This window comes from Scophthalmus maximus, chromosome 14 (assembly GCF_022379125.1).
Source record: "Scophthalmus maximus strain ysfricsl-2021 chromosome 14, ASM2237912v1, whole genome shotgun sequence".
NCBI classification, from domain to species: Eukaryota; Metazoa; Chordata; class Actinopteri; order Pleuronectiformes; family Scophthalmidae; genus Scophthalmus; species Scophthalmus maximus.
Window position 1 is genome coordinate 16627501 of NC_061528.1, and position 25505 is coordinate 16653005.

General features: G+C 45.1%; 1 protein-coding gene across 2 annotated transcripts in view; it reads left to right on the forward strand.

Annotated features, from left to right (window-relative positions):
- LOC118282719 (neuropilin-2-like) overlaps window positions 1-25505 on the forward strand; it is an 89431-nt gene that overhangs the window by 50514 nt on the left and 13412 nt on the right. For both annotated transcript variants that reach the window (XM_047337247.1, XM_035604042.2), the window contains exons 9-16: window positions 934-1109; window positions 1472-1645; window positions 3005-3149; window positions 13726-13800; window positions 14734-14898; window positions 19991-20259; window positions 20348-20444; window positions 22195-22227. In XM_047337247.1, coding sequence (XP_047193203.1) covers window positions 934-1109; window positions 1472-1645; window positions 3005-3149; window positions 13726-13800; window positions 14734-14898; window positions 19991-20259; window positions 20348-20444; window positions 22195-22227 — 1134 coding nt within the window. The remainder of the gene's footprint in view (window positions 1-933; window positions 1110-1471; window positions 1646-3004; window positions 3150-13725; window positions 13801-14733; window positions 14899-19990; window positions 20260-20347; window positions 20445-22194; window positions 22228-25505) is intronic.

Sequence of the window (25505 nt, forward strand, 5' to 3'; positions counted from 1 at the left end):
CCTTTTGTCTCTCGCTTTTATCCCCTCCTTGTCCTTTAACCCCTCATCCTCACCTGTTTATCTCACTGCGTCTTCTTCTCTTCATCTCCTCCTTCCGTTTCCTCGCCCTGCATCTTCTTTTGTTCATCACCTCCTTAGCGGCCCGTACCGTTTGAGTCCACTCTACTTCCGAATACAAACGGTCAGAGTGTTTTGGTGTTATTTTTGCCATTATTCCACGGCAACACTTCTATCTGCAACACGCTCCCATTCAGTTCTTCTGTTTGGGAGTTTTCTGGCTCAATTGCCTGAGAGAAAAAATCCTATTCGGTGGCTTGGTTGAAGTTATGCATCAACTTTGCAACTTTGCCAAAGTTTTGTACCAGGTTGAGATCTAACGGTAGCACCAAATTAATGTTGACATAAAAGTTACTTTCATTCATTTAGCAAAGTATCAATTTCCAGTCACGGTTGGATGTAGCAAAAGCAAAAAAAGTATTTTAAAAATAATGATAATAGTATGCAGATGCCCGTTATCTAACTTACTTTAAATTTTAATCACTCACTCACTCCAAATATTCTTTTGAAGGGATTTCAAACAAACAGGCTTTATTGATAATGAATACATACATCTTTTGATTTTGAAACAAAATCTGGTTACTCGGTATTTAAAACAATTTGGGTTTATTGGAGCTATTACATTTCAGTCCTACTTGTTGTTTCATTTATGTTTTGATTTTCATGAATTTGACAGACTTTAGATGTCAAATCTGTCAAAGTAAACATTTGGTTAACTTTTTTGGTCAATTTTATATCATTCGCTGGGTGGTAGTTGCATGCATCACATTGCTTGTCGTCTCTGTTTGATTAACAAAAGATCATAGTTGAATAATGATGAAGAACATTTGCTGGAGCAATATTGATATGAATTAATTTCTCTGTCCCCCGATTTAGATGCTCCCTGCTCAGAGCTGCAAGGCATGTTGTCGGGGCTGCTGCCGGACTCCCAGATCTCTGCATCGTCCATGAGGGACATCCACGGCTCCATGGGGGCCGCCCGGCTAGTGGCCAGTCGCTCGGGATGGTTTCCCAACCCAACGCAACCAATAGCTGGAGAAGAGTGGCTACAGGTATGTCGGTGCAGCTTTCTAACGTTTTTGAACGCGGCACCACGTGTTCTAAAGAACTATAATAAGAGAGTCACTAGATATGGGGCTCCGGGTGAGGTTCAGTTTACTGCATCAGATAGTGGATGATTTTTAGTGGCCTGTTAATACAGTATGAATATATACACAAAACAAAAACCATCATATGACAACGGAAATATGTGCTGGGAAAGAAAAGGATGCTGGCAATCCGATTGTAAGAAACAAAACTTCAAAGTCACACTTTAGAATTTTGGATTGATCATATATATGCAAGGGACCCGTAAAGTGATTGGCTTCCACGGTGAAAAGAGGGGGCGCGCAAAAAGATTCCTGTTTCGTTCTAGGTGGACCTCGGCGTGCCCAAGATGGTGCGCGGGATTATTACCCAGGGTGCAAGAGGGCTGGAGGGCAGCACCAGCGCTGAGAACAGAGCGTTTGTCAGGAAGTACAAACTGGCGCACAGCTTGACCGGCAAAGACTGGACCTACATCGCCGACAGCAAGACTGGGTTCGCTAAGGTAGAGTGCAGGAGGGGAACACACACACACACACACACACACACACACACACATATCTCTCCGTCTGACATGAACATATGTACTTTCATCTCTCTGATTGCCGCTGTCAGTTCATCCTCATTTGTAGTTTATTTATAGCTGTCTTTCAGCTGAATCCCTCTCCACTCTTCACTTTCTGCCTCCCTGCGTCCGTCTCTTTCTCTCCCAGCCTCGTCATTTCCAGCCAACCCACCCCCCCCAACCCACCCCCCGCAATTTTTTTTTTATTACAGCCTAAGCTCTGATAATAATTCAATTTAATCACCTCGCTCCTCATTCTCCCTGCCTCAGTCTTTGCATCTCTCTAAGTCCTCTGTACTCTCCCTCTCCGCTTTTCCTCTCTGTCTCTCTCTCTCTATCCTCTTGTTCACTCACCTCCTATTTGTATCTCATGGGTGTTAATTAAAAATGTCTTTCCTGCATCGCCACCCAGCACAGCCGGCAGCCTAACCCACTGTGAGACGGGGCACTTGAAACTCTGTTCTCCTTCCTGAGACCCAGTCTTAAAACCCGGTGATAGCACCACTGAGTGCCGGCCTTTTACTCCCGATGCTCAAAATCCTGTCCCCTCTCATCGGCCTGTCTTTTTATTGGAAATGGGCATCCGGGGAAATTCGTCATATGTTTTTTTTAAAATACCTAGAATGGGGGAAGACAGAAGATCTGATTCAATTAATGGAACCAATATTACAACGTTCACCCGCTTCTGTTTTTTTTTTTTTTTCTTTTTTCAAAGAAGTGGTGCAAGTCTAGGCAGTTTTCAGCTTGTAATAATTCTTTTTTTTTTGTTTTGTTTTTTTGCCAGAGGCTGCTGCAAGATGCCTCAAAAAGTGATTTGGAAATCAAAGAAAACGCACTCTCTGTTGTTATTTATATGGCACATGTCACACTGCGCTGTTAAACAATGCTGCTCAGGAGAGTTGTATGACTCTGGAAAGGCAGACTTACCATTTTCCTACTGTTTTACCATGAAACCCAAATGGTGGAGAAATTACATGATAAAATTCTACTGCCTCTGCCTTTTCTTTTTTTTTTACCACCTTCAGTTCTGTCTGTACCACTAAGTGATGTGGCAGCGATACCTTTGACTTTAGAGCCTCTACCTTGAAGAAGTAGTTGTTATCCAGCGTAGCAGGCAACTGTGATTTGCCTTTAGACACATTTTCCCTGCGAGTGCATACACTTGAACTCAGGAATGTCAAAACTGGCAGGAGAACCCTTTTTTTTTTTACACTGGAGAGCGGGATGTCTCAGTCTTTAACAACTCTCTAAGCACTCCTAACATCCCCTATTAACATGCCTTTGCTTCCCTCCTCTCAGATTTTCGAAGGGAACGGCCACTACGATACTCCGGAGGTGCGGCGGTTCGATGAGATAGTGACCCAGTACGTCAGAGTCTTTCCGGAGAGGTGGTCGCCTGCCGGGATCGGCATGAGAATGGAGGTCCTCGGCTGTGACCTGCCCGGTAAGAGCACTTGAACATATAATGATATAATAGAGGGTTACACACATATCATATCACCGTGCACACAGATGGACTCAGAGCTCTGAGCTGGCAGTTATGTACACTTAAATATTATACAGATAAACAGACTCAGTGCGGTTGCGGACACACACAAAACCCCACACGCTGTTGAGCACACTTAAGACAAATTATCCCCCCAACTGTGATCAACATCAATCATGTCAGTCATACATAGTATATGATCAGAATTATGATGTTACTCATGCATATATGTATATTCAATGATCCATAAATATAGTCACAAACTAAACATTTGTAAGTCAAATGTACTGTATAAATCAGACTATTAACCTCGTCATCTGCCATACGTGCATGTTTGGTTGTGAGCACTCAAAGTGTGTGTGTGTGTGTGTGTGTGTGTGTGTGTGTGTGTGTGTGGATATACTTATATACACTCGTGTGCATTGTGTGGGTGAAGTGGTGGGTGAAGCAATCATCTTGCTCTATAGGAGATTTGGCAACATGTCTGGACGGGGATTAACATGTCTAGGTCATGGGACTTTTACTATTAGTGGCCAGCTGTGTAGTTATTCCACGTTGTGTCCGCAGCCTATTATGTCAATAAGATGTCGCCCACGCTGACGTGTGGCGAAAGATGACGTGCGGTGCACGGTCGGCTCAGTTTTGGGTTTCCATGATGAATTCATCATTTATTGCGTTAAAGCTGTTAAAAATACATGATCTTTGCTTTGCCAACCGTTCCATTGGTGAAAGGTGAGGACAAGTACCTGTTCCCAGCGGACACCAAGTGGGCTGTTTGCCACTACTAGAATTTTGTGTGTGTGTGTGAGTGCATGCTTGTGCTTGTGCGTGTGTGTGTGTGTGTGTGTGTGTGTGTGTATGTGTGAGTGTTTCAAAGGAGAGTGAGAGCGACCAATGGGGAACGATACGTCCTAGATGTGTCGGGACCAGGCAGGACACTGGCGATGATGGGGAGAGAAGGGACATCCTCTCGTCATAACCTTTGACAGGTTACCATAGAAATATAAGAGCTAAGATCCAGGCATGTCACAGGTTTATCTATTGTTATGCATGCAATGAAAAGGTACAGCACACAGTGTAAAATTGAAACTACTACTGAAGTTTTAGGGCTACTTTTCAACCATTGTCCTTCAGTGTAAATTTAAAGTTTTTCACTTTGTGGTAAAACAGATCATTTTTCTGAGGCAACGCACTTTTTTGAATTAATGAAGTGCAAAATTGAAAAAAATGTATTAACGGCAGCAGAGTAGTCAGCAGCTGGTCTGAGTGGACGGTGGCTGTACAAAGCCTACAACTGTCACACCAGTGATCAGAGCTGTGAGAGTCTTAAGATAACCACAAGATGCAACTATGAATTAGTATTGACCTGCAAGATCTGATACTTTTGTGGAAAACGAATTCATTTTGAATTTCTTTTCTAATACGTTCAATATCAACGTAACCGCAACTCGCCGAATACGTGAATTAACAACATATCCTCATAAGGTCAATATAAAATATGATTCGATTGCAATTTTTTTTTTAAGGAAAAGACTTTAAGGCTTTTTCCTTTTGAGTTTCCAGTGGCTGTAAGGTGAATCTGAAATATCAACGCGGTGATGTGGAAACCCTCAGGCACAATAAAGTAACAGCGACGCATTAACCTTGAGGGTTGTGTGCCAAGAATTGTCAACTATAATTTCCCTCCTTAATTGAGATACATTTTGTCCTAATGTGCCCAATCATGCTGACTTCAACCTTTGCGACCGCACCGGCAGTGTTTTATCCCCGGCCGTTCCCATTGCCTGTTACACTGCACCTAATAACATCATTCACATCATATCGTGATCACGGCGCGGATCAACCTCCCGGCTGCCGAGGTTGCACTGATTGTCTGCCTGGTCTGGCCGTCTGTGTCTGCACGCCAGATGTTTGCCCTCTGGATGTAATCCGTGCATTAGACACGACAACAGTTCAGTCCCACTTCGCATGATCACCGCGGCAACTGCTCCTGCTGCCCTCCTAAATACCACACACAGCCACACACAAAGATAATTCTGCATCTCGGCGGCTTAGAGCAGTTTGACTTTGCTCAATTTCACTCTGTCTGCTTTTGTAATTGTCTCCACACAAAGGGGAGGTGAGGAGAACCACACTGGAGAAAAGGCATGAGCTCACTTGTGCAGTCACAATCCGTTTACAAGTGCTTTATCATGAAAACAACAAAACAGGAAAGTACATCTAAACAAAGACAAAATATACTTTGTTTATCTTAGTGTGTGTTTGTGCGAGCGCGCGCGCGCGTGTGTGTCTGTGTGTAGGGGGGGGCGGCTGCTGGCGAGTGTCGAGTTGTAACAGAAGATAAAATATTCAGCAGCGTGAGTGCATCAGCTTCAGTCCACTGAACAAAGCTGTTTGCACATAAGTCACATGCACAAGAGAACGCCAACACACTCAACTCTAGTGGACCACTCCTATTAATCCAGACGCACAAATGCGTAGACACACACACACACACACACACACACACACACACACACAGACAAAAGATACCGAGTCATTCTCTGTTCCAATTCAATTAAATCAAATTTCCCTCCTCCTTATGATACTTTCCATGCATCTAAACAGGCAGCATTGAAAACTAAATGAATTAAGTTGGAGCTCTGATTTATTTTTCCCCTTCGCCAAGCAGGATGAGAGGCACCGTTTATTGGAGGAAAAAATCCCATAAAACCATGGAAAGGGCCTTTTAGCCAGTTCGTCTGAACGGCTGTATGCCCACCTGTCTCAGCAGAACTGCTCGGAAACTGAAGGAGTGATCAAATGAACTCACGGAGAGAGAAGAAGAGGCGGCGGTGTGAGGCCATCGCATGTTCGCGGACAGACAAGAGGCCAGTGTGTGCAGTGGATGCATCAATCAGAGTGGCCCTTTCTATTATTTAGTGGTTTGTTTCTCTCTCTCTATCTCTTTTGCGGGTTTTTTTCTTTTGCTTTTTTTGTTGTTGTGGAGCCTGAAAGAACACGGACCTCTCCTGGTGACCGGAGGCCAGAGTCCAGGAACTTTTGTCTCGTTGTCTGTCATTTTGACGGACACAGTAATAAGATTTCCAAAACCTCACAATAACATTTAGGGAATCATTCAGTGTTACCGTAGATCATTGTTATAATCTGTCAAAATGTTGCAAGGGCCTTCGAATGTCCCCACCATCGTTGAAAAGGTTCAGGTAATGACTTCAAATATTCACTTCCCCTCCCGGTGGCAGCCACGGTCGCGCTGATAGGTAGCTGTTGCATTTTATTGACCCTGCATGTGTCCATTAGAATTACATTTCGCAGAAACCAGCTTGTACGCAAGTTTACTTCCTGTCAGCTGTTTGTTATGGACAACAAATCTGCACCATCTGAAATGACCACATGACTGAAATAATTGAATACACATCGATGTATCTGGCCGTTCCGAATTACCGAGCAACAATTGCAACGTATTTAGTCTCCAAAACAGGGTTTAAGCAGCATGTTGTGCTGCTCGAGCTTCATTTAGTCATTGTTCAAAAGTTGAGACAAAGACAATATGATGCAATGTCAGTCACAGACCGTATATCCTTTAAACGCCGGCTTTTCACAAGCTCACAGAGACATTGCTTTTCCATTACAGCCCCCGTATTGTTTTCATATTTTACAATGAAGCAAAGTGACCTGGCCCTGGGGGCCGCAAAGCAATTTCCCCACATGGGAGAGACAATCTCTGCACCCAATTACAATGACGAAATCCGAAATTATGGCTACAGACTTGGTGGTGGGGGGGGGCGCAACACAATAATGTAGTTTAGCATCTCATTATCGTGCCAAACCCTCGGTGCGAAAAACAGAAACAAATCCAGAATATTATTGCGGGACTCATTGTAATCATTTGTGCTAGCTATGAAGGCAACGTGTAATTTAGGTCTTGTAACCCCCCCCCCCCCGACTTTTGGATGTGAACACAGAGCTGCCGAGCTGCCAGATTTGTTCATGTTTTAAATGACTGAGCTACAAGTACATCTGCTATGCTCTCGTTTCTTTCACTCCACACCTAGTCGTTGGCAGGCACACGCAGTGTACACACTCGCACACACACGCACACACGCACGCACGCACGCACGCACACACACACGCACGCACGCACCACCTGTTTGGCAGAAAAGGACAAGAGTTGGTTGTTAGTTGTGTTAGTAACCACTCAGTTCCTCATCTCCATTGAAAACTGTAGTGTTGTGGGCGGAGTATTTGAGGAAAATAACAGACACCGACGACCGCAGACAGCTTTGTGTCCCGGGTCTCTGAGTGGCCAACGATGCGCATTGTTTTCATGCATCTGCCGCGGCTCTTTGAATCATGGATCTTCACTCGCCACGCGTTCTTAGACCGCTGCCAACCAGAATCTGACGGAGGTTTCATTTGGCAGCGCCGTGTTGCAAACCAAACCAGAATTATCAACCCAGTAGGGGCACCACAGTTGGGACATTGTGTATAATTCATGGCTGATGGAATTCTGCTGCCTTTACACTAAAAGATTTGGTGTTTGAAGTTGGGTCATATAGCAAAGAGCATGGCACGAAGGCTGGCCGTGAGTTTTGAACCTGGAGAAATACCCTGCAAGCTACTGTCAAGGAATCTTTAAAGTGAAAAACAAAACAACCCAGAGGTCATTCTTCGAAAAGACGCATCCAAAAGGGCGTTTCCGAATCAGAAGCAACTCTTCAAGAATCTACAGCCAAGTCCAGTTGCTCCCGATTCAACGCCCTTTTCGGATGACCTATGACCTTTGTGAATGAGAATGTCCGCAGGCGGCAAAGTTGTATGTGAGAAATCTCAGTTCAAATGTTGTTGTTTCCCGTGAATGTGGAGCAGTGCGTCGGAGGAAAAGATTAGTGGGTCAAATGTTAGTGGAGGAAGTCTGACGGTTAAAAGTAATGACTTGGCCACTGCGTCTATCATTCTCATGCCACTGAAGTCGGGCATGGAAAACACACGCACACACTCAAAACACATCCGTAGTTACAGCGACTCCCTGGACAGAAAGTTGTTGTGTGGTGTGCTTCTTCTACAACATTCTAGAGTTGCTCTGCCGCTCTAGGTTTCCAGCCAATCGTTCAGGTTTTGCCAAGTGCGTGTGTGTGTGTGTGTGTGTGTGTGTGTGCGTGCGTGCGTGTGTGTATGTCCAACATTGCTGATCGCTTTCACGTGTGAGCCGTGGCTCCTGTCCAGACGCTTCCATGTGATTGGTTTCATGTGTCCCTAGCTACACCCACAACCCTCTCTCGTCTGCTGCTCCTTCTCCCATCTTGTCTCCCCCTCCTCTCCAGAGATCAAAGTGATTATATAAACACGTATATTCACCAACAGTGACAAGTTTGCCAGATTGCACAATATCTCTCTCAAGTAATGAACGCATAATGAATGCACCCTGACAAATAGTTTATGGTCTTGTTAGTTTTTATAGCGCCAGTGATGAGTAGACAAACAGGATTATTAAATCATCATGAATAATTGCATTCACTTTTGATCAATGTTGCTGCAAGTCAATTAAAACTAACCAAAAGAAAACCATGATAAATAGCTGGGGCGGCAACAGAGCGGCTAACTTCAAGGAACAAAAAATTAAGCAGACAAAAAGCTGGCCGGCAGCTTATTCTGTTATTTAATTCAATAGAGGCACAGGCCCGACCCTGGGCACAGACCCGACCCTGCTCTTTTGTCACCAACAGCTATAAACACATTACAAGGGATGGAAAATAATCTTAGACAGCAGAGTGTGCAGATGTGTGTGGCTTCAGGAATATACACCCCCCTCATCCCATTTGACTCCCTTTCCCAGTAAAAGAATGTAATCACCCCCCCCCCCCCCCCCCCCCCCCCCCCCCCCCCCCCCCCCACACACACACACACACACACACACACACCATTGTACGTTTCACCAAACACAAGAGGCCTGAAAATCAAGCACAGGTCATTTTATACCATATACAATCATGTTCGCTTCACTTCAGGAGGACAGTTGAGTTTATCTTCTCCTCCTCCTCCCTCTTGAGTTATCACACATTGAAACACTTGGGCCCGGGCGCAGGTTCAGCGCTGGTGCCTGCGTGTTTATACGGGGCTGTGTGCGAAAAAAACGCTCGCGTTTAAATATTTAGGTTTGGCTCGCCCCGTCTTCGCGGACGGGCCTGCCTCTGTTTTTCTCTCCTTCATCATCCATCCATCCATCCATTGGGGACATGCATCCACTCTCAACATGAGTCTTGTACTGTAATAAGTAGAATTTTGTGGTTTTCATGCAAATATTTCCTGGTGCTCATTAATGCCTGTGCTGTTTTAAACCACGGGGATAAGACAGGCCTGTGTGCTTTCAGTGATTCACAAAATATGTACATTTTTAATGCATGACCCAAAATGTTAGTAATACTGCCAACAAAAACAATAATTACTGATTGGACCTCGGAAGTTGTTAGAACCATATCTTTGTTCACACATTACTGCTCGGTGATCTAGAACAAACGGCCTCCTCCTATTCTCGGGAGAGTTCGACGGCGTGCTCGCTTAATGGCTTTTGCCGCCGCTTCAACTCGTTCCCTTTTGTAGCCGACTGCGGTTCGACGGCGTAGTTAGCCACTCAACGCCAGCGGCCCCCTTTTGTCCCCTCATCCTCTCAGCTGTTGTCGTACTCGGCTTTGACACTTACGGCTGCGATTACAATCGCACACCTCGCGGTGCTTTGTTTTGCGCGGTGGACTCGTGAGCGATTCACCGTCAGTCAGTAGTTATACATCTTGGCCGTTGAGCCCGTGGCTCTGCCCCCTGGTCGCGCTCTATTATGGGCATGGTTTTTTTAACCACAGTCACGTGCTTGGTCCTCCACCAGCGATAGATTTCGCTGGGTTGCAGAGACTCTCCTTCCCCCCGTCCAGTGATTAAAAACCTGCGGTCCAGCGCCGCACTTAACTGTAAAACCAGATATTAGCTCGCTGTACAGTGGGCTAATGAGGCATTTAGTCTGGAAAGAGTTTCCTGCTTCATTTTCCCACCCACTCATCTTCAGAGGAGGGCGGCGTGATTACTCTAGCACTGTACGCCACACACAAATCATTCCAGCACTTTTGAGGTTTTTAAGTACAGTTTTTCTGATTTGCCATTCAGGCCTCTGGCATGATTTTCATCCAAAAACACTTATGTTTTTCATGTTTTTTTCCCCCCACCAGTGCTTCTCATTTGATGTCATACGGTACTTCAACAACTTCACCATTTTTTGTTGCAATGACCAAAGTTAACTTGGTTTTCTTCTCAGCAAGCCTTTTGATTGCATCGCAGTTCAAAAACTTACAAATATGTACAAGTTGTTATTTCCCAAATTGGTTGTTCACACTGCTGTGCCGTGCATAGCTGCAGAATACAACAAAGGAGTTTTAGTTGAATAGAAAGTTCGGAAAATGTCTTTTCAACAGGAAATCCTGCTCTCAATAAAAAGTTTGCTTGCAGCAATGGTAACTTAGCTAGTCATTAGTCATTAGTCACTACAAACTACAGATCCCTGATACAGTATACAGTAAAGAGGACAATGTATCTGCTACACACACACACACACACACACACACACACACACACACAGTCTGCCATTCAGTTCGCCAGTCAATCACATAATCATTAAGTAAAAGAACTCCCCCAACACACACACACAGGCACAGACGCACCAATAATTTGAGTAGTGATGACGTTCCCCCTCTCTCTCACACACACACACACACACACACACACACAGACTCGCACAAAAACTCCCATACTGTGTCAGTAGTCATTATTTAGGCTGACAGAGGTAGATTTATACCCAGAGCTCTTTCCATAATTGAACAGTTTTCATCTCTCTGTTTCCGCCTCACCCTGCTCAGTCAGCAGATTTCCAGTGCGTGTGTGTGCGCGCGCGTGCGTGTGTGTGTGTGTGTGCGTTTGTGCGAGAGAGTCAAAGAGTCATGGCAAGTTGCTGCAACTCAGTGGTGACCCATCTGCAGTGTTCAGACGTGAGGGCCGTTACTCCTTTCTACATCGCTGTTTGAACCCCTCCTTTTAAAACAGCGACCAATGCAGCGAAACAATCATTATTAAGTAACCGATTCAGATGATTCCACTGACCTTTAACAGTTGCCACAGAGAGCACCCCTCCGGGATGGAAGGAAAGATGAGTGGGAAGGAGGATGGCGGAGGGGGGGAGAGTAAGGGAGAAAGTAAAGGAGAGCGGAGGACGGACGGACGGAAAGCTAAAATTGGATTAGATGGGTGTAGAGGAGATGGAGACAGACACAGGAGGCTGACAGGAGCTGTGCGTGTGGTCACTAATTAGGAAAATGGTGGTGAGAGGTGGAAAGGGTTATGTTCCCTGCATCGTCTCTCTCTCTATCACTCTTTCTCTCTCATCTCCGTTGCTCCCTCTCTCCCCTCCATATAGGGGGCTAATTACAGCGGTAAAGGGCATCATATTAAAACAGCTTAATGTCAGCAGCTGGGAACTACTTATCCAATGTTAATATCTAATTGTGTGTGTGTGTGTGTGTGTGTGTGTGCTGGGACAGCAATATGAGGCCACTCTGTTTGGGTTTATATAATAATCCTGCATACTTTCACAGTGAGCCGACAGTGTAAACAACTCAATAAAGTTATGCACACACACACACACACACACACACACACAATACACAATAGAGGAATGGATGAACCTACGTTGCAATGAACTCAAAGCTATTAGCAAAGGTGAAGAGTTCACACTGAACACATGAGACATACACACACACACACACACACACACATTCAGAGAGAGACAGAGAGAGAAAGGGAGCCAGAGATCACCGAGCGAGTCATGGAAACATCTTGAACGACCAAACAAGCAGTAAATCAACAGCGGTGGTCTCACGTTCACTGAGCCGGTGGTCGGAACCGACGTGAAATACACCCAGACAGGGCCGCGGCACAGGGAGAAGGACCTGAAAGGGTTGAGAGGAGAGCGAGGGAGTGTGGGGTGAGAGCAAGAGAAAAGAAACCCAGTCGCAACAAGGAGAGAGAGAGAGAGACAGAGCTGCGGGCGGTCACAAGCAAGGGACGAGTGGAAACCAGAATACGCCTCTGGGAGAGATGACAGAAAGAGAACGAGAGGAAGAGTTATGGAGAAGAAAATTGCGGTTGTGGTGAAAAAGAAACAACACTAGATAGGGTTTCGCTTCTATGCCGGAGAGGCGGACTGTGTGTGTGTGTGTGTGTGTGTCTGTGTGTGTGTGTGTGTGTGTGTGTGTGTGTGTGTGTGTGTGTGTGTGTGTGTGTGTGCGTGCGTGTCAAAGAGCGATGGTGCTGATGGTGGTTTTGTAAAGCAGATTTATTGTGACAAATTTAGAGTGAAGATAGAAAGATGGAGGGGATTTACAGAGCAGAAGGATAATATGAGGGAGGGAAGAGAGAAGAGAGAGAAAGACAGAAACACAGACCAGGACATAGCGGAGTTGCCTCTGAGAATAATTTGGTGAAAGGTTTGTGGTGACAGCCTTGTGCCATGCAAGCCATTCTACTGTTTCTTTACGTCAATATATAGACAGACGCTTACACCATGCACTTGTGTACGTATGTGTGTGTGTGTGTGTGTGTGTGTGTGTGTGTGAGTGTGTGCGCGTGTGTGTGTGTGTGTGCTGCTAAAGCATTCAGGAGCAGTTAAGGGATCCTGACTTACGGTAGAAAACTGCTTATTAAGACCAGAAGGTCTTGTGGTTACACTGACATAACCTACTGCTGACGTGTGCGTGTGTACTGTATGTGTGTGTGTTCCTGTGTGTGTGTGTGTGTGTGTGTGTGTGTGTGTGTGTGTGTGTGTGTGTGTGTGTGAGCACGAACACACCTCTAATTTATCTATCATACACCGGTTGCGTGCTGCCGTGCCCCAAGGTCAGTTTGAGTGTAGCATCTATCATCATAGCGATGTGCGTGTGCGTGTGTGTGTGCGTGCGTGCGTGTGTGCGTGCGTGTGTGAGTGTGTGTGTGTGTGAGTGTGCCAACCTGCAGTGGCGAGGCGCAGTGGAAGCAGCTGAGTGCCAGCTCACTGCCTCAGCTCGCTCTGTCAGTGCCTGGATCATGACAAACTTCAGCCTTAATTCACAGTCCTGGAAAACAGCGGTGACGTCTGTGCAAACACCATTAGTTACTGTATAATATCTCAATCTCGCTTTGCTCAAACGTCACAGCTGCACGGTTTGACACGTTACCATTTTCAGTGTGCACTGAAGCGGTGGTAGGGCAGACTGTGAAAATTAAAGAGCAGAGTTTGATAAGTATGAGTCCAGTATCGTCTGTGATTATCAGACAGTTTTTTCTTCGTTGGCTATTAAAATGATTGAATAAGACTAGCTCGTGCTAATGCTTGCTGTGGACAGCGATGACGTATGTGATGAAGTGTGTGTGACTATGTGCTCCACGTTGCCACGTCATCTCAATCTACCCCATTCTATTCTAACTTTAAGTGGCGCTGTTCTTTTATTCCCGTTGACAGAATCCACCACAGTACCAGACACAGCGACCCCAACTGTGCCCAGAGTGGAAATGACAACTGCGGCAATGAGACCCGGTAAGCACGCACACACACACGCACGCACACACACACGCACACACACACACACACAGTGTCTCTGGATTTCTTGGAAGTACACATGCGCACATTCTCTCCCTGTCTCTCGTCCGCACACACTCCCGCTCTTGAGGTCAAACACATGATGTCATCGTGCACCGCGGGGGCCTCTGGGCTTTGAAGTCTGTTAGATTCAGGAGTCCCACAGGAGTCTGTGTTTGAGTGAAAATAAGCCCTCACAGACAGGAGATCTTGCCTCCTCACACACACACACACACACATATTGGGAATATCATTTCACAGCTATAGGTCAGCGACTGTCGGGCAAGCAGCATCAGCGCTGGACGTGGGAATTAAAAGTAGTTTAAAGCGTCTGTATGTGAGCTTTTCTGTCGCTGCTAGGCCAATCGAGAGCTGTCGGTGGAAATGTTTTGCTTCTATTTCTATCACTTGTAATATGGCACGTAACCAGCTATCTGGAGCCCGACCGGCCGGTCTCGCCACTTCCGATAGCGAGGAGCATCAGTCTGTCCTGAAGAAGTAGCCACGCTCAGAAGGTGTATTATCACCTCTTGTCTCGGAAAAAAACAAAAAAACAACAACAATGGCCGGAGCTCTTGGCGAGCGACCGTCTCCTCCAGCCTCTCCCAGCAAGAAACAACATTCAGCCTTTAATGAGGTCCTCGACTACGTAATCGGATGCCGTGACTTAAACTCAACAAAGCCCAGTGCATTCGATTTTGCTCTACCTCCTATAATATATCATCGTCAGGTATATTTTTATTTTGACACAATGCGAATCCCTCTCTTGGAGCAAAGTTAGAATGAAGAAGAGCGAGGCGTTGTGGCATCGAGTCTCGTGAAAGGATCATAAACTGAAACGGGGGAAGTTTTGAATTCACAATCTGCGCGTGTCTTTTTCTTGTGCCACAGCCACCACTCCATCCCTGTCGGCCGTATGTGACTTTGAGCAGAGCTTGTGCGGCTGGTCGGCTGATCCCCAGTCAGGCGTGAGCTGGTCCCTGCACACGGCCAGCAGCAGCTCAACTGGACACAGCACGCACGAGACCAGGCAGGATCTGGCACTGGGGTCGGACAGTGAGTACTGCTGCATTTTTGATGGTTATCACATATAGAGCATATACAATGAGAATTACACGCATGTATACGCTATATAGAGTCCTCCTAGGTCAGTCGGTAGTCTGTTAAATACCCTATTAGTGTGCTGGCAACATCAAGCCGTGCACTTGCCTCACACATCCGCACTGCCTTACTCCCCCAAACTACGGAACTGCAGGAGTGTGGTCCACAAGTCTCAGGCCGTTAGGGAAAGTGGTCTCTGACCAAAGCCTGTCTCAAACTAATTGAGAGCGGAGCAGTTGTCCTGTGGTGGAATCGTTACAGATCCCAGTGCTGGGAGGAAAAACACTGACAGCAGCTGTGATGCAAGGATTTCATTCTGATGTGCTGAGAGGGAACACGACGACTTAATTGGAGTTTTGTTTTTTGTCTTTCTTTTGACATCTCTGTCACTTCCCCTAACCCAGTTTGTTACTTTGTCTCTTATCTCGGTTTCCCGTTCCCTTCCCCCCCCCCCAACATTTGTGTCTCCTCTTGGAGTTGTTTTGCTCCACAGTTCTCACTGTGATCAGCTCCGTCTCTTCTCGTTGACCTCACTCACGTGTCCTTCAGAGGTGCTTGGATTACTCCTAGTCTGCCCATCTTTAATAAGACAGAAGGGGGACAACCAAGACTGTTTTATCCATTACATACGCATATACCTCTCCACGTTGCTCTCTTTCTCTGTCTCTCTCTGTCTCTCTTTCTCTGCACACACACACACACACACACACACACACACACGCACTTACTGTACTGTATTGAACTCACACACCCCTGAGGCACACACACGTAGCCCAGAGCGGTCAGATAAGTCAGGTGATGGCTTTGACAGAAGTGCTGCCTTAGCTCTTAAGCTCTCCCCGAGGCTCCACACACACACACACACACACACACACACACACACACACACCTAAGCACATCACCGAAAGGTAGGACTGTCCATGTACTTAACACACACACACACACACCTGACCTTGCCATCCACCAAGGTTTTCTCTGTATCTCTTGAAGCCTTCCAGTTTATGGTTGACTGAGCAGGTCCTTCATAAACAGACAGGGCAAGGCTCCACATCACACTGCCGCATGTGAGTGTGTGTGTGTGTGTGTGTGTGTGTGTGTGTGTGTGTGTGTGTGTGTGTACTTGTGTACTTGTGTACTTGTGTGTGTGCCTACGAACACGGTCATGTATGCAAGTGTGTGTGTGTGTGTACTTGTGTACTTGTGTGTGTGCCTACGAACACGGTCATGTATGCAAGTGTGTGTGTGTGTGTGTGTGTGTGTGTGTGTGAGTGTGTGTGTGTGTGTGTGTGTGTGTGTGTGTGTGTGTGTGTAATTGACTCAGCAGCGTCCCTGTCTCAGAGTTAGACAGCAACATGACGCTAAGTCTTGTTCTACAGCTACATTAGTGCGGCAGCCTGTCAGCTGTCTGGAAATGCAAATCAAATCCCCGGCCCTCTTTACTGAAAACCCTTTCAGGGGTTTCAAAAGAGAAAATACGACCCAAACAGAGCTCATAAGTTATTCTTTTGATCTCAGATGGGGCGTAACTGAAATCCTCTACTCTGCGAAGAATTTTTTATTGAAGGAAACTCTTGGCTCTTCACATTGTTGGAAATTGTTTAGTTGTTGATAGGAAAGTGGAGACTGTAAGAAGGCTCAAATAAACAGAGAATAATACCAATATCAGTTTTTAATTTCTTTCAACTGTCTTGATGTGAATCCATGAGTTGTCATCAGATTTCTCTGTTATCAGATCTCACAAATGTTTGCTTCCTTTTCACAGCTGCATCGAAACTGTTCAAAGTTTTTCCAATGCTGTAATATGACTTAACCTTTAATTATGTAAACTGCATTCACAGTGTTGTAGCTGCAACGGCTGCGAATGACCTAGTTGAGACCAAGGATTGGTCCAGCACAGTGTGACAGCAGATATTTGCATGAATTTGCATGAATTAAAAAAAAGAAACAACTACTAACATTTTATCAGTCTGTGCCCTGACTGTGGAAACTGTCCCTTAGCATCTACTGTACATAATAATCTTGGCCATTTGGTACCCATGCCAACACGTATGCCTGTGAGTGCAGGTCTTTTTAGTCACTATAGTCTAGCCTATGGTGTGTTGATAAATTACCAGCTCGCAAACCCTCATGCCACCCTCCTTTTATAACAACATAATGGAGGAGCAATTTCATGGACATATCTGAATAGTTGCCAAATGTTCTTGCAGAACTTTCAGTATCTGCAAAATATTGTTTCCCTTAGAATATAGGTTTCAGTTGCCTAAACATAGTGTGCACGAGGATGCAACCCCATAGTCTCTAAAAAGACTCAAGACTGGACGTGTGCAGCGAACATAACAATTAAGGCAGTTTCCTTTGAAATGTTCATGCAAAGAATTTGCAGTATACAATCATCATTTCCAAAGGATCGAGTTGAGCCTAGTTTTTGGCAGCAGGATGCCTTTTCTAATTGAAATGATTGCAACCTGACCATGAAGGCAACTCTTAATATTTTTGTTCTCTTTTTGCGTGTGTGGTGGTTAAGATTGAAGAATACTGCATCAGCGTGACCCCGTGTAAAAGCTCAGCATGCATAAGACACACGTAAAGGCATGCAGTTTACCCCCATACTTAAAGTTGGAAAGGACATGTGCACGCAAACAAAAGAAACTGCTCATATCTAGACAAATACACACACACACACACACACACACACACAGAATGACTGACAGATGAACTCAGACACATGCGGATATAAACATAAACAAAGATGCCTACAAACGAATTAAAACTCACGCAAACAGACTCGAACTCGAACACACACACACACACACACACACACACACACACACACTCAGACATGTACACGTTTCCCCCTCCCTCCCTCAGAGCCGATTCCACTTCCCTGCCTCTCCCTCCCATGGAGAGTTGTTAATTAATTCCCTCCCTTTGTACATTCGCCAAGATCAAACGCAGAGAGACAGAAACACGCCGCAACTTTCTCTAACTGTACTTAATGAGCAACGGTAATTTGGGCCCCCGTTTCCACTGCCTCCGAGTGAAGACGCAGAGTTACCTCAACCCAAATCCATTATTCATTAAGCGTGATGTGCCGCAAAAATCTATCCAAGGTTTTCTTCTGTTTTTTTTTTCCTTTCTTAGCTCAGGGAGGGAGACGAGAGGTGAAGAGATAGACAGATATAAATAGACAGATAGATAGATATATAGATAGATAGATAGATCGATCGATATATAGATAGATAGATAGATAGATAGATAGATAGATAGATAGATAGATAGATAGATCGATCGATATATAGATAGATAGATAGATAGATAGATAGATAGATAGATAGATAGATAGATAGATCGATATATAGATAGATAGATAGATAGATAGATAGATCGATAGATAGATAGATAGATAGATAGATAGATAGATCGATCGATAGATAGATAGATATATAGATAGATAGATAGATAGATAGATAGATAGATAGATAGATCGATATATAGATAGATAGATAGATAGATAGATCGATATATAGATAGATAGATAGATAGATCGATATATAGATAGATAGATAGATAGATAGATCGATATATAGATAGATAGATAGATCGATATATAGATAGATAGATAGATCGATATATAGATAGATAGATAGATAGATAGATCGATATATAGATAGATAGATAGATCGATATATAGATAGATAGATAGATCGATATATAGATAGATAGATAGATCGATATATAGATAGATAGATAGATCGATATATAGATAGATAGATAGATAGATAGATCGATATATAGATAGATAGGTAGATCGATATATAGATAGATAGGTAGATCGATAGATAGATCGATAGATAGATAGATAGATAGATAGATTGATAGATAGATAGATAGATCGATAGATAGATAGATAGATAGATAGATAGATAGATAGATCGATATATAGATAGATAGATAGATCGATATATAGATAGATAGATAGATCGATATATAGATAGATAGATAGATCGATATATAGATAGATAGATAGATCGATAGATAGATAGATAGATAGATAGATAGATAGATAGATAGATCGATCGATCGATCGATCGATCGATCGATCGATCGATCGATCGATAGATAGATAGATAGATAGATAGATAGATAGATAGATAGATAGATAGATAGATAGATCGATCGATCGATCGATAGATAGATAGATAGATAGATAGATAGATAGATAGATAGATAGATAGATAGATAGATAGATAGATAGATTGATAGATAGATAGATTCTCTCCTGTTTTTTTCTTGATTTTTAACCTTCTCTCCATATTTGCTTGTTTTTTCCTCTGTCTCTTCTCCTCCTCTCCCGCATTCGTCCTCTTTTCCCTCCCTCTCGTTATGAGGTGTCACACACCGTGTCTGTCTGTCGATAAAAGGACTATTTGCGGCTCCGGTGAAGCTTTTACTCTCCGGCCGTAATAGACAAAAACTTGACAAACAGCCAAACACAGCGGCGAGCTAATGATTATGGTCCTGTTTCCGGTGCGGGCGGTGGTGAAAGTGCCCACCTTCTTACTCCCTCGCGCTCTCTTTCTTTTCTAAGTTCTGTTTGCCCGCTCTTTCACTCGCTCCTGCCTTCCTCCTCGTTACGTCTTTTGCTCTCTGCTCACCTCGATGCACCGCGCACGCACGGGCAGTGCGACTGCGTTTGTGCGACGGCTGTGCGGACAAACAGAACAAGGTGTCATTCCGAATGGCTCGGGCTGTTTAGCCATGTCGTGTGCATTAGTGGCCGTGATGAAATGGCAGTCTCGCTTGTGGTTAAGCCCCATGCATCATACTGTAGGGGCCTAAATCTAAAGTGGAATCCATGAAAGGAATTGCATTTAGATAGCACCCAGCCAACCATGTGTTGCATCATATTTTACCTCCTTATCCTAATTAGACTGTTCAGTTCAAATGCCACAGAATTGTGATCTCGAGATCTGTGATATAACACCGATCTTACAGTAGCAGCGCAAGGATGTAACGCCGCATCTCTGCCCTCTTCGTCTCCCGCCAGACTTCTCAGGGAACTACCTCCACCTGGACGCGGGCGCCCACACCCAGCGCAAGCGAGCCCGTCTGCTGAGCCCCGAGGTCGGCCCCGTGCGGGGCCCGCTCTGCCTCCTCTTCTACTACCTGCTCCAGGGGGAGGCGCAGGGGAGCCTGAGGGTCCTGCTGAGGGACAGCGACCAGGAGGAGATGCTGCTTTTGGCGCTGAAAGGAGACCAGGGGCCCCACTGGAGGGAGGGCCGCACCATCCTGCCCCAGAGCCCCAGAGAGTATCAAGTAAGTGTGGTTTTTGCATCACCTACCATGTGTTTTCAAGACAGAACCGAATTGAATATATCTACACGTCTCCCCTTTCCTCGTCTAGGTGGTGTTTGAGGGCTTCTTCGATCACCCAACCAGAGGCCACATCAGGATAGACAACATCCACATGAGCAACAGCATGGAGCTGGAGCAGTGTACACGTAAGTTCTCACAACCTCTGTCACTGTACGTCTGACCATCTACGTCAGGCAGTCTCTCGACCTCGGGCCTCCATCCAGGCCTATTTATGCCATGTTTTCATCGGGGACCAGATGAGAGAGAGACAGAAGGGAGGGAAACTGCCTCTCATTTACACACACACACACACACACACACACACACACACACACACACACACACACACAAAAAAAGAAAAAAATATATTAGAAAATAAAGTAGGCCGCAAACGGCCTTTGGGCATGGATTCTAATCTATCTTTCATTATATCTCCGTCTCTGGATCTTTTTTTCCCCCTACAACCAACCACCCCACCCTACCGTTGCTTATCTCCCTCTCTCTCATTCTCTCTGACTTACCTCTTCCATCTCTAAGCATCATCTTCCACTCAGTCTCAGTAGTTGTTCTGTGATTAGGCGCACGACAGACTCCGTCCGTCCGTCGGCCTCTTCCGTCTCTTGCACCCGCAACCAACGAGGCAGTTGCCGTTGAAACTACTGGTCTTCCCACTTGTAGCCACTCCGGCTGAAGATTTTACTGTGCATTTACAGGAAACACACAGACGAGACACAGGGATTACGTTTTAAATCCTCCACACTTTCCTCGTCTGGCAAACATACTTCCGACTCCGTGTCAATAACTATTGCTGGAGAAAGTGTCCGGACATGTTTCACTGTCCTCGTCATACACGCCCTCAATCCTTATCTCTGCCTTTTTGAATCTGTCCCCCATCTTCTCCCAACACACCGCTGAAACTTTGTCACTTGTGCCATACCATTCTCTCTCTTTTCTCCCTCTCCCTCTCACTTTCATAATGCATGTCACATCCTCCAGCAAGTAATAAAGAGCAGTAAATCTCAGTTCCTGCTCCTGTGACCCCTTAAACTTACCTCCACCCTTCCGCTACAGTCTTCAATCTACCTCTCTTCAGCCTGCCCCGCACTCTGCTCACCCCACATCCCACCAATCCTCATCTTCCTTTTCCTCCCGGGCTCTCTCTCTACACAAGACACGGTGACAAAGCCAAAAGCAGACAGGGAGAGAAAATGAGAAATAACGGACAGAATGAGGGACAGCGAGAGAGAGAGAGAGGGGAAAGAGAGACATTCAGGAATGAATCACTTCCTCTCTTCCCAACCTGCCAAATCTACTTTTTTTGTCTTCCCAAATAAACTGTCATCCGGGGAAGATTAATGCGCCTTTCGCCTCAACAACTCAGAGCTCGACAAATCCTTATCGACTCTATCAGAGAAGGACAAACAAGTGCCTATTTCAAAAAGTGCAGCGCGCCGCAATTTTGAAATCCATCTGTGTTCCAATGCCGTTTCCGTTCACAGTCGATACGGTTGCATCATGTCGCTTTAATCATCACAATATGCCCCGGAACACTGAGATTGAGCAAATCTTTGAGATTATGTATTTGACACCCGCATTTAAAATTCATAAATGGCTACTTTAAAATAGGGCCGAGCTAAATCAGTACTGGTCAAATCTGATCCTTTTAGTTCAGTACAGGTCAATCTGCGACCGGTTGAAGTTCATTCTTTAGACTGAATTATAGATATATATATTATATTAAAGAGGTTATATGAGAGCCCCCCCCCCCCCCCCCCCCTTCAAATTCACACGCAAAAGCAGTTCCTTCTGATTCAACAGGCTGCAGTGTTTGTCACCACGTTACGAGCCATCGTCCATCAGTAACATTTGTCTCTGTTTTTTTTCTGTTTTTTTCAGAGCCCTTCCCCGCCTTGACCCCTGGAATCAACAGTAAGTTCCACTTCCTGTTCCATTTGTACTTCCAAATGTCTGTGCTTCCTGCTCGTTGCTAAGCTCAGCTCGCAGCACTGCACTGGCCACTGAGTGACCTTGTTGGTGCGTAACATGTGACCGTACGATCCCGAATGATACAGGGAGGAACTACAGCACATTTGTACCATACTTTTTTCTCATACGTCATTTTTAAACGCATTTTTTAAAAATGGTTTCTTACATTTTGCATTTTTTGAATTTGACAGGAGCGTGCGGGGCTTTGTTAGGGTGTACGCTTTACTTGAAATATCTGTGGAAGGAGATTACAGAGAAAACACTGCAACTTGATGGAATGAGTCCTTTGCATTGCTCCAGCATGACTCCCTGCATGCTGGGCTCGATCACGTAGATTGCTCCTGTTTCTCGCAGTGTGCACTTGTATGCGTGTGCCTATACAGTGTGCAGGGACCAGGCGGCAAATGAATGAAACTTTTTCTTTTTCATTCCCAGTTGTTTTGTATGGCAAACTCCACATGAGGTGACACGGGCGGAAACTGTGCGGTCGGGGGGGTTGAATTGCTCAGAGTGAAACACTCGCCATCTGGTCATTGTCTCTGATCCTTCGGCGAAATGAAAAAGAAGTGATCCTCCTGAGCCGTAGTGCAGTGAACAGGATATTCGCTTCTCATCCATTACTCCATCCTGGTTGGATGTCAACATGTACCGCGAGCGCTCGCTCGCTCGCTCTCTGTATTCGGCACCGTATCCGGAACCTCTCGTCCTCTTCTCTTCTGCCCTTTCCCTCTATTTATCTTTACTTCACAAAACTGACTGTATGAGTTGTAGACCCCTTTTGTCCCGATTCTTTCCGTTTCGTATCACATTTAATGGATATTCAAGTTTAAAACTGGAGCGGGTTTTTAACTCTTTATTACTTTAGGTGTAGGAAAACAGGTTTCTTCACCTGTGGATTATTCCCAAAGAAGAACTACTGCTCCGTGGTTATGGTGACTGCACTTTTGCTCAAAAGAAAAAAGGTATATAAATCATACAAAGGTGTGCTTAATGTTTCTGTGTCTGTAGGTCTGTATGTGTGTGTATGTGTGCAGACGTCCGCGTGTGTACTTGTGAATGGGTCGAGAAACTCCTCGTGAGGTACCAGAGAAGCACTTTGTTTTGTTCGCCATGGATTCAATTCAATAAAAATAAAACACAAGTAGCATTGCCATAAATGGTAAAAGCCAAAGCATCCAACTCAACAGCCTGAAGTCCCCTGACTCATTGTATTTCCAGTGGCAGTAGAAGTTGTTAGACTGTTGGATCCTGGACAGGTGTCGTATGACTCGCAGCATGGCAACAGTGTGTTTTCGTGAGACTGAGCCCTGATACAAAGGTTTCCATTTCTCCTTTAGGATGCCAAGGTGACCCGAGGTTTCTTTTCACTTCTTTTGCATAAATGCCTCGGTTGTTAAATTTGTGTGCGTCTCAACGGAGATAATTGAAGCGCGAGTTTGTGTGGGAGGGTGAAGAGCTAGCTTTGCTTTCGGTAAAGTGGGCTCACAATAATGTGCATCATCGTCAGTTCACTGTGACGCTTGCAACAATCCTGTGGTTATGAATGAGGTCGGGTACTCATGAGGCATAAACTGTAAATTAATTAAGATCCTTTTGATAATGTGTTATCATTTTTTTGAACGGTGCAAGGGCAGCTACACGCACACACTCACAGGCCACATGCGCAGACAAGAGACAAATTCTGGCGTCCATTTGACTAAAGAGAGGACTCACACGTTCAACTGTTTGTTACAAGAACAACGGATTTGTGAATTGAGATACCTGGAACAGGAAACGTTGGAATTCAGTGATTCAGAAACTCCGACCTCCTGGAAAGCCACACTTTTTATTTCTTTTCATCTCACTTTAGGAGCGGGATGGGGGGGGGGGGGCTCTTCAGAAACCTTCCTCCAATTTCCCCCTTCCCCTGAAAAAATCGTCTGTGTTAATCCACTGGATGGATTTCGGTTCTTAGAGTGCAGCTTTACAATCAAAGCTAATTTTAAAACCCTTAAAGAATACATCTAAACTTTAAGAGGAAATCATTTTAAACGGAAACTCCCTGCGTGGTTGCTTTGAGGTTCCGTATCTCTCTCGGCCCCTCTCCTTCCTCTGTCCCTGCTCCTCTTCTTTCCCGTTTCATCTCCCTCTCCATTTCCTTTTCTTTCTCCCTTTCCTTCTTGCTCACAGTCCGTCTCTCCTCCCTTCTCCCCCTCTCCCTCTCCCTTCTCTCCGTCTCTCCGTCTCTCCGCCTTCCACAACCTGTCTCTCAGCGGGTTTTCTTTCACAGTGAGTTGACAGAGTATTGAGGTTTCAGACGAACCCTTTAATGCAGGATTAAAGATATCATGGCAGGATTAGCTCTCTCCCTCCACTTCCCCTCTCTCCTTCCCTCTCCCTCCGCTCTATTCCACCCCAGTTCTTTCTTCCAATAATGCCTCCTCTCTTATCCTTCCTCTACCCCTGTAATTTCTCCCTCTTTCTCTCCCCGTCTCTCTACCTCGCCACTCGACTCCCCTCAATGCGATCTTGCGATTCCGATGAAGGTGGCTGCGTTCGACGGAACACAACCGCTTAACACGCCCCCCCGCCCGTGTTGAATTCAGCCACTGCATAATCGAGGCTTTGCATTTCTCTCCGGTCGAATGCGGACGCATGGCATGAGCCTTTGCGTGTCAGTGTGCGGCTAATGCTTGTGACCTTTTTTGCATCAACCAGAAAATACTTTTGAGTGGAAAAGTAGAGCCGATGTAGAATGTGCATTGTCTGTTGAAGCGCTGAGGCCTCGGGGTAGATCTGGGAGTTGCTTCTTTGCTTGCAGTCGATCTTGTGTGTCATGTTGAGCTGATCGTGCCGACCTGCAAGGCAATCATTTCAATCTACGTTCAATCTAGGCCTGTCAACCTTTCCATTCTCACACCTCAGTGTGAGGTTTGCAGTGATAACACTTTATTATTTATTAAGTGCTTGATTTTAGACAGATGTTTTAGATAAGTTAATGTTAGCCAGCTAAGCACACTTTACTGATTTGCCTTCTTTTTTTCAAGTATCACGTAAAAGGGGTTTCAAATATGATTGAATAAATATAATGAAATAAATGCAATACATTGTGTTGTTCTTAAAATAGATGTTTTGGTAGTGGAGTGTAGGGATAGTTAGTCTCAGTATTTTATTATAAGGAAATTGACATGAAATCAGGCAATTATTTCACAGTTACATAACCCTGTCTGTGGTGTTTTAAA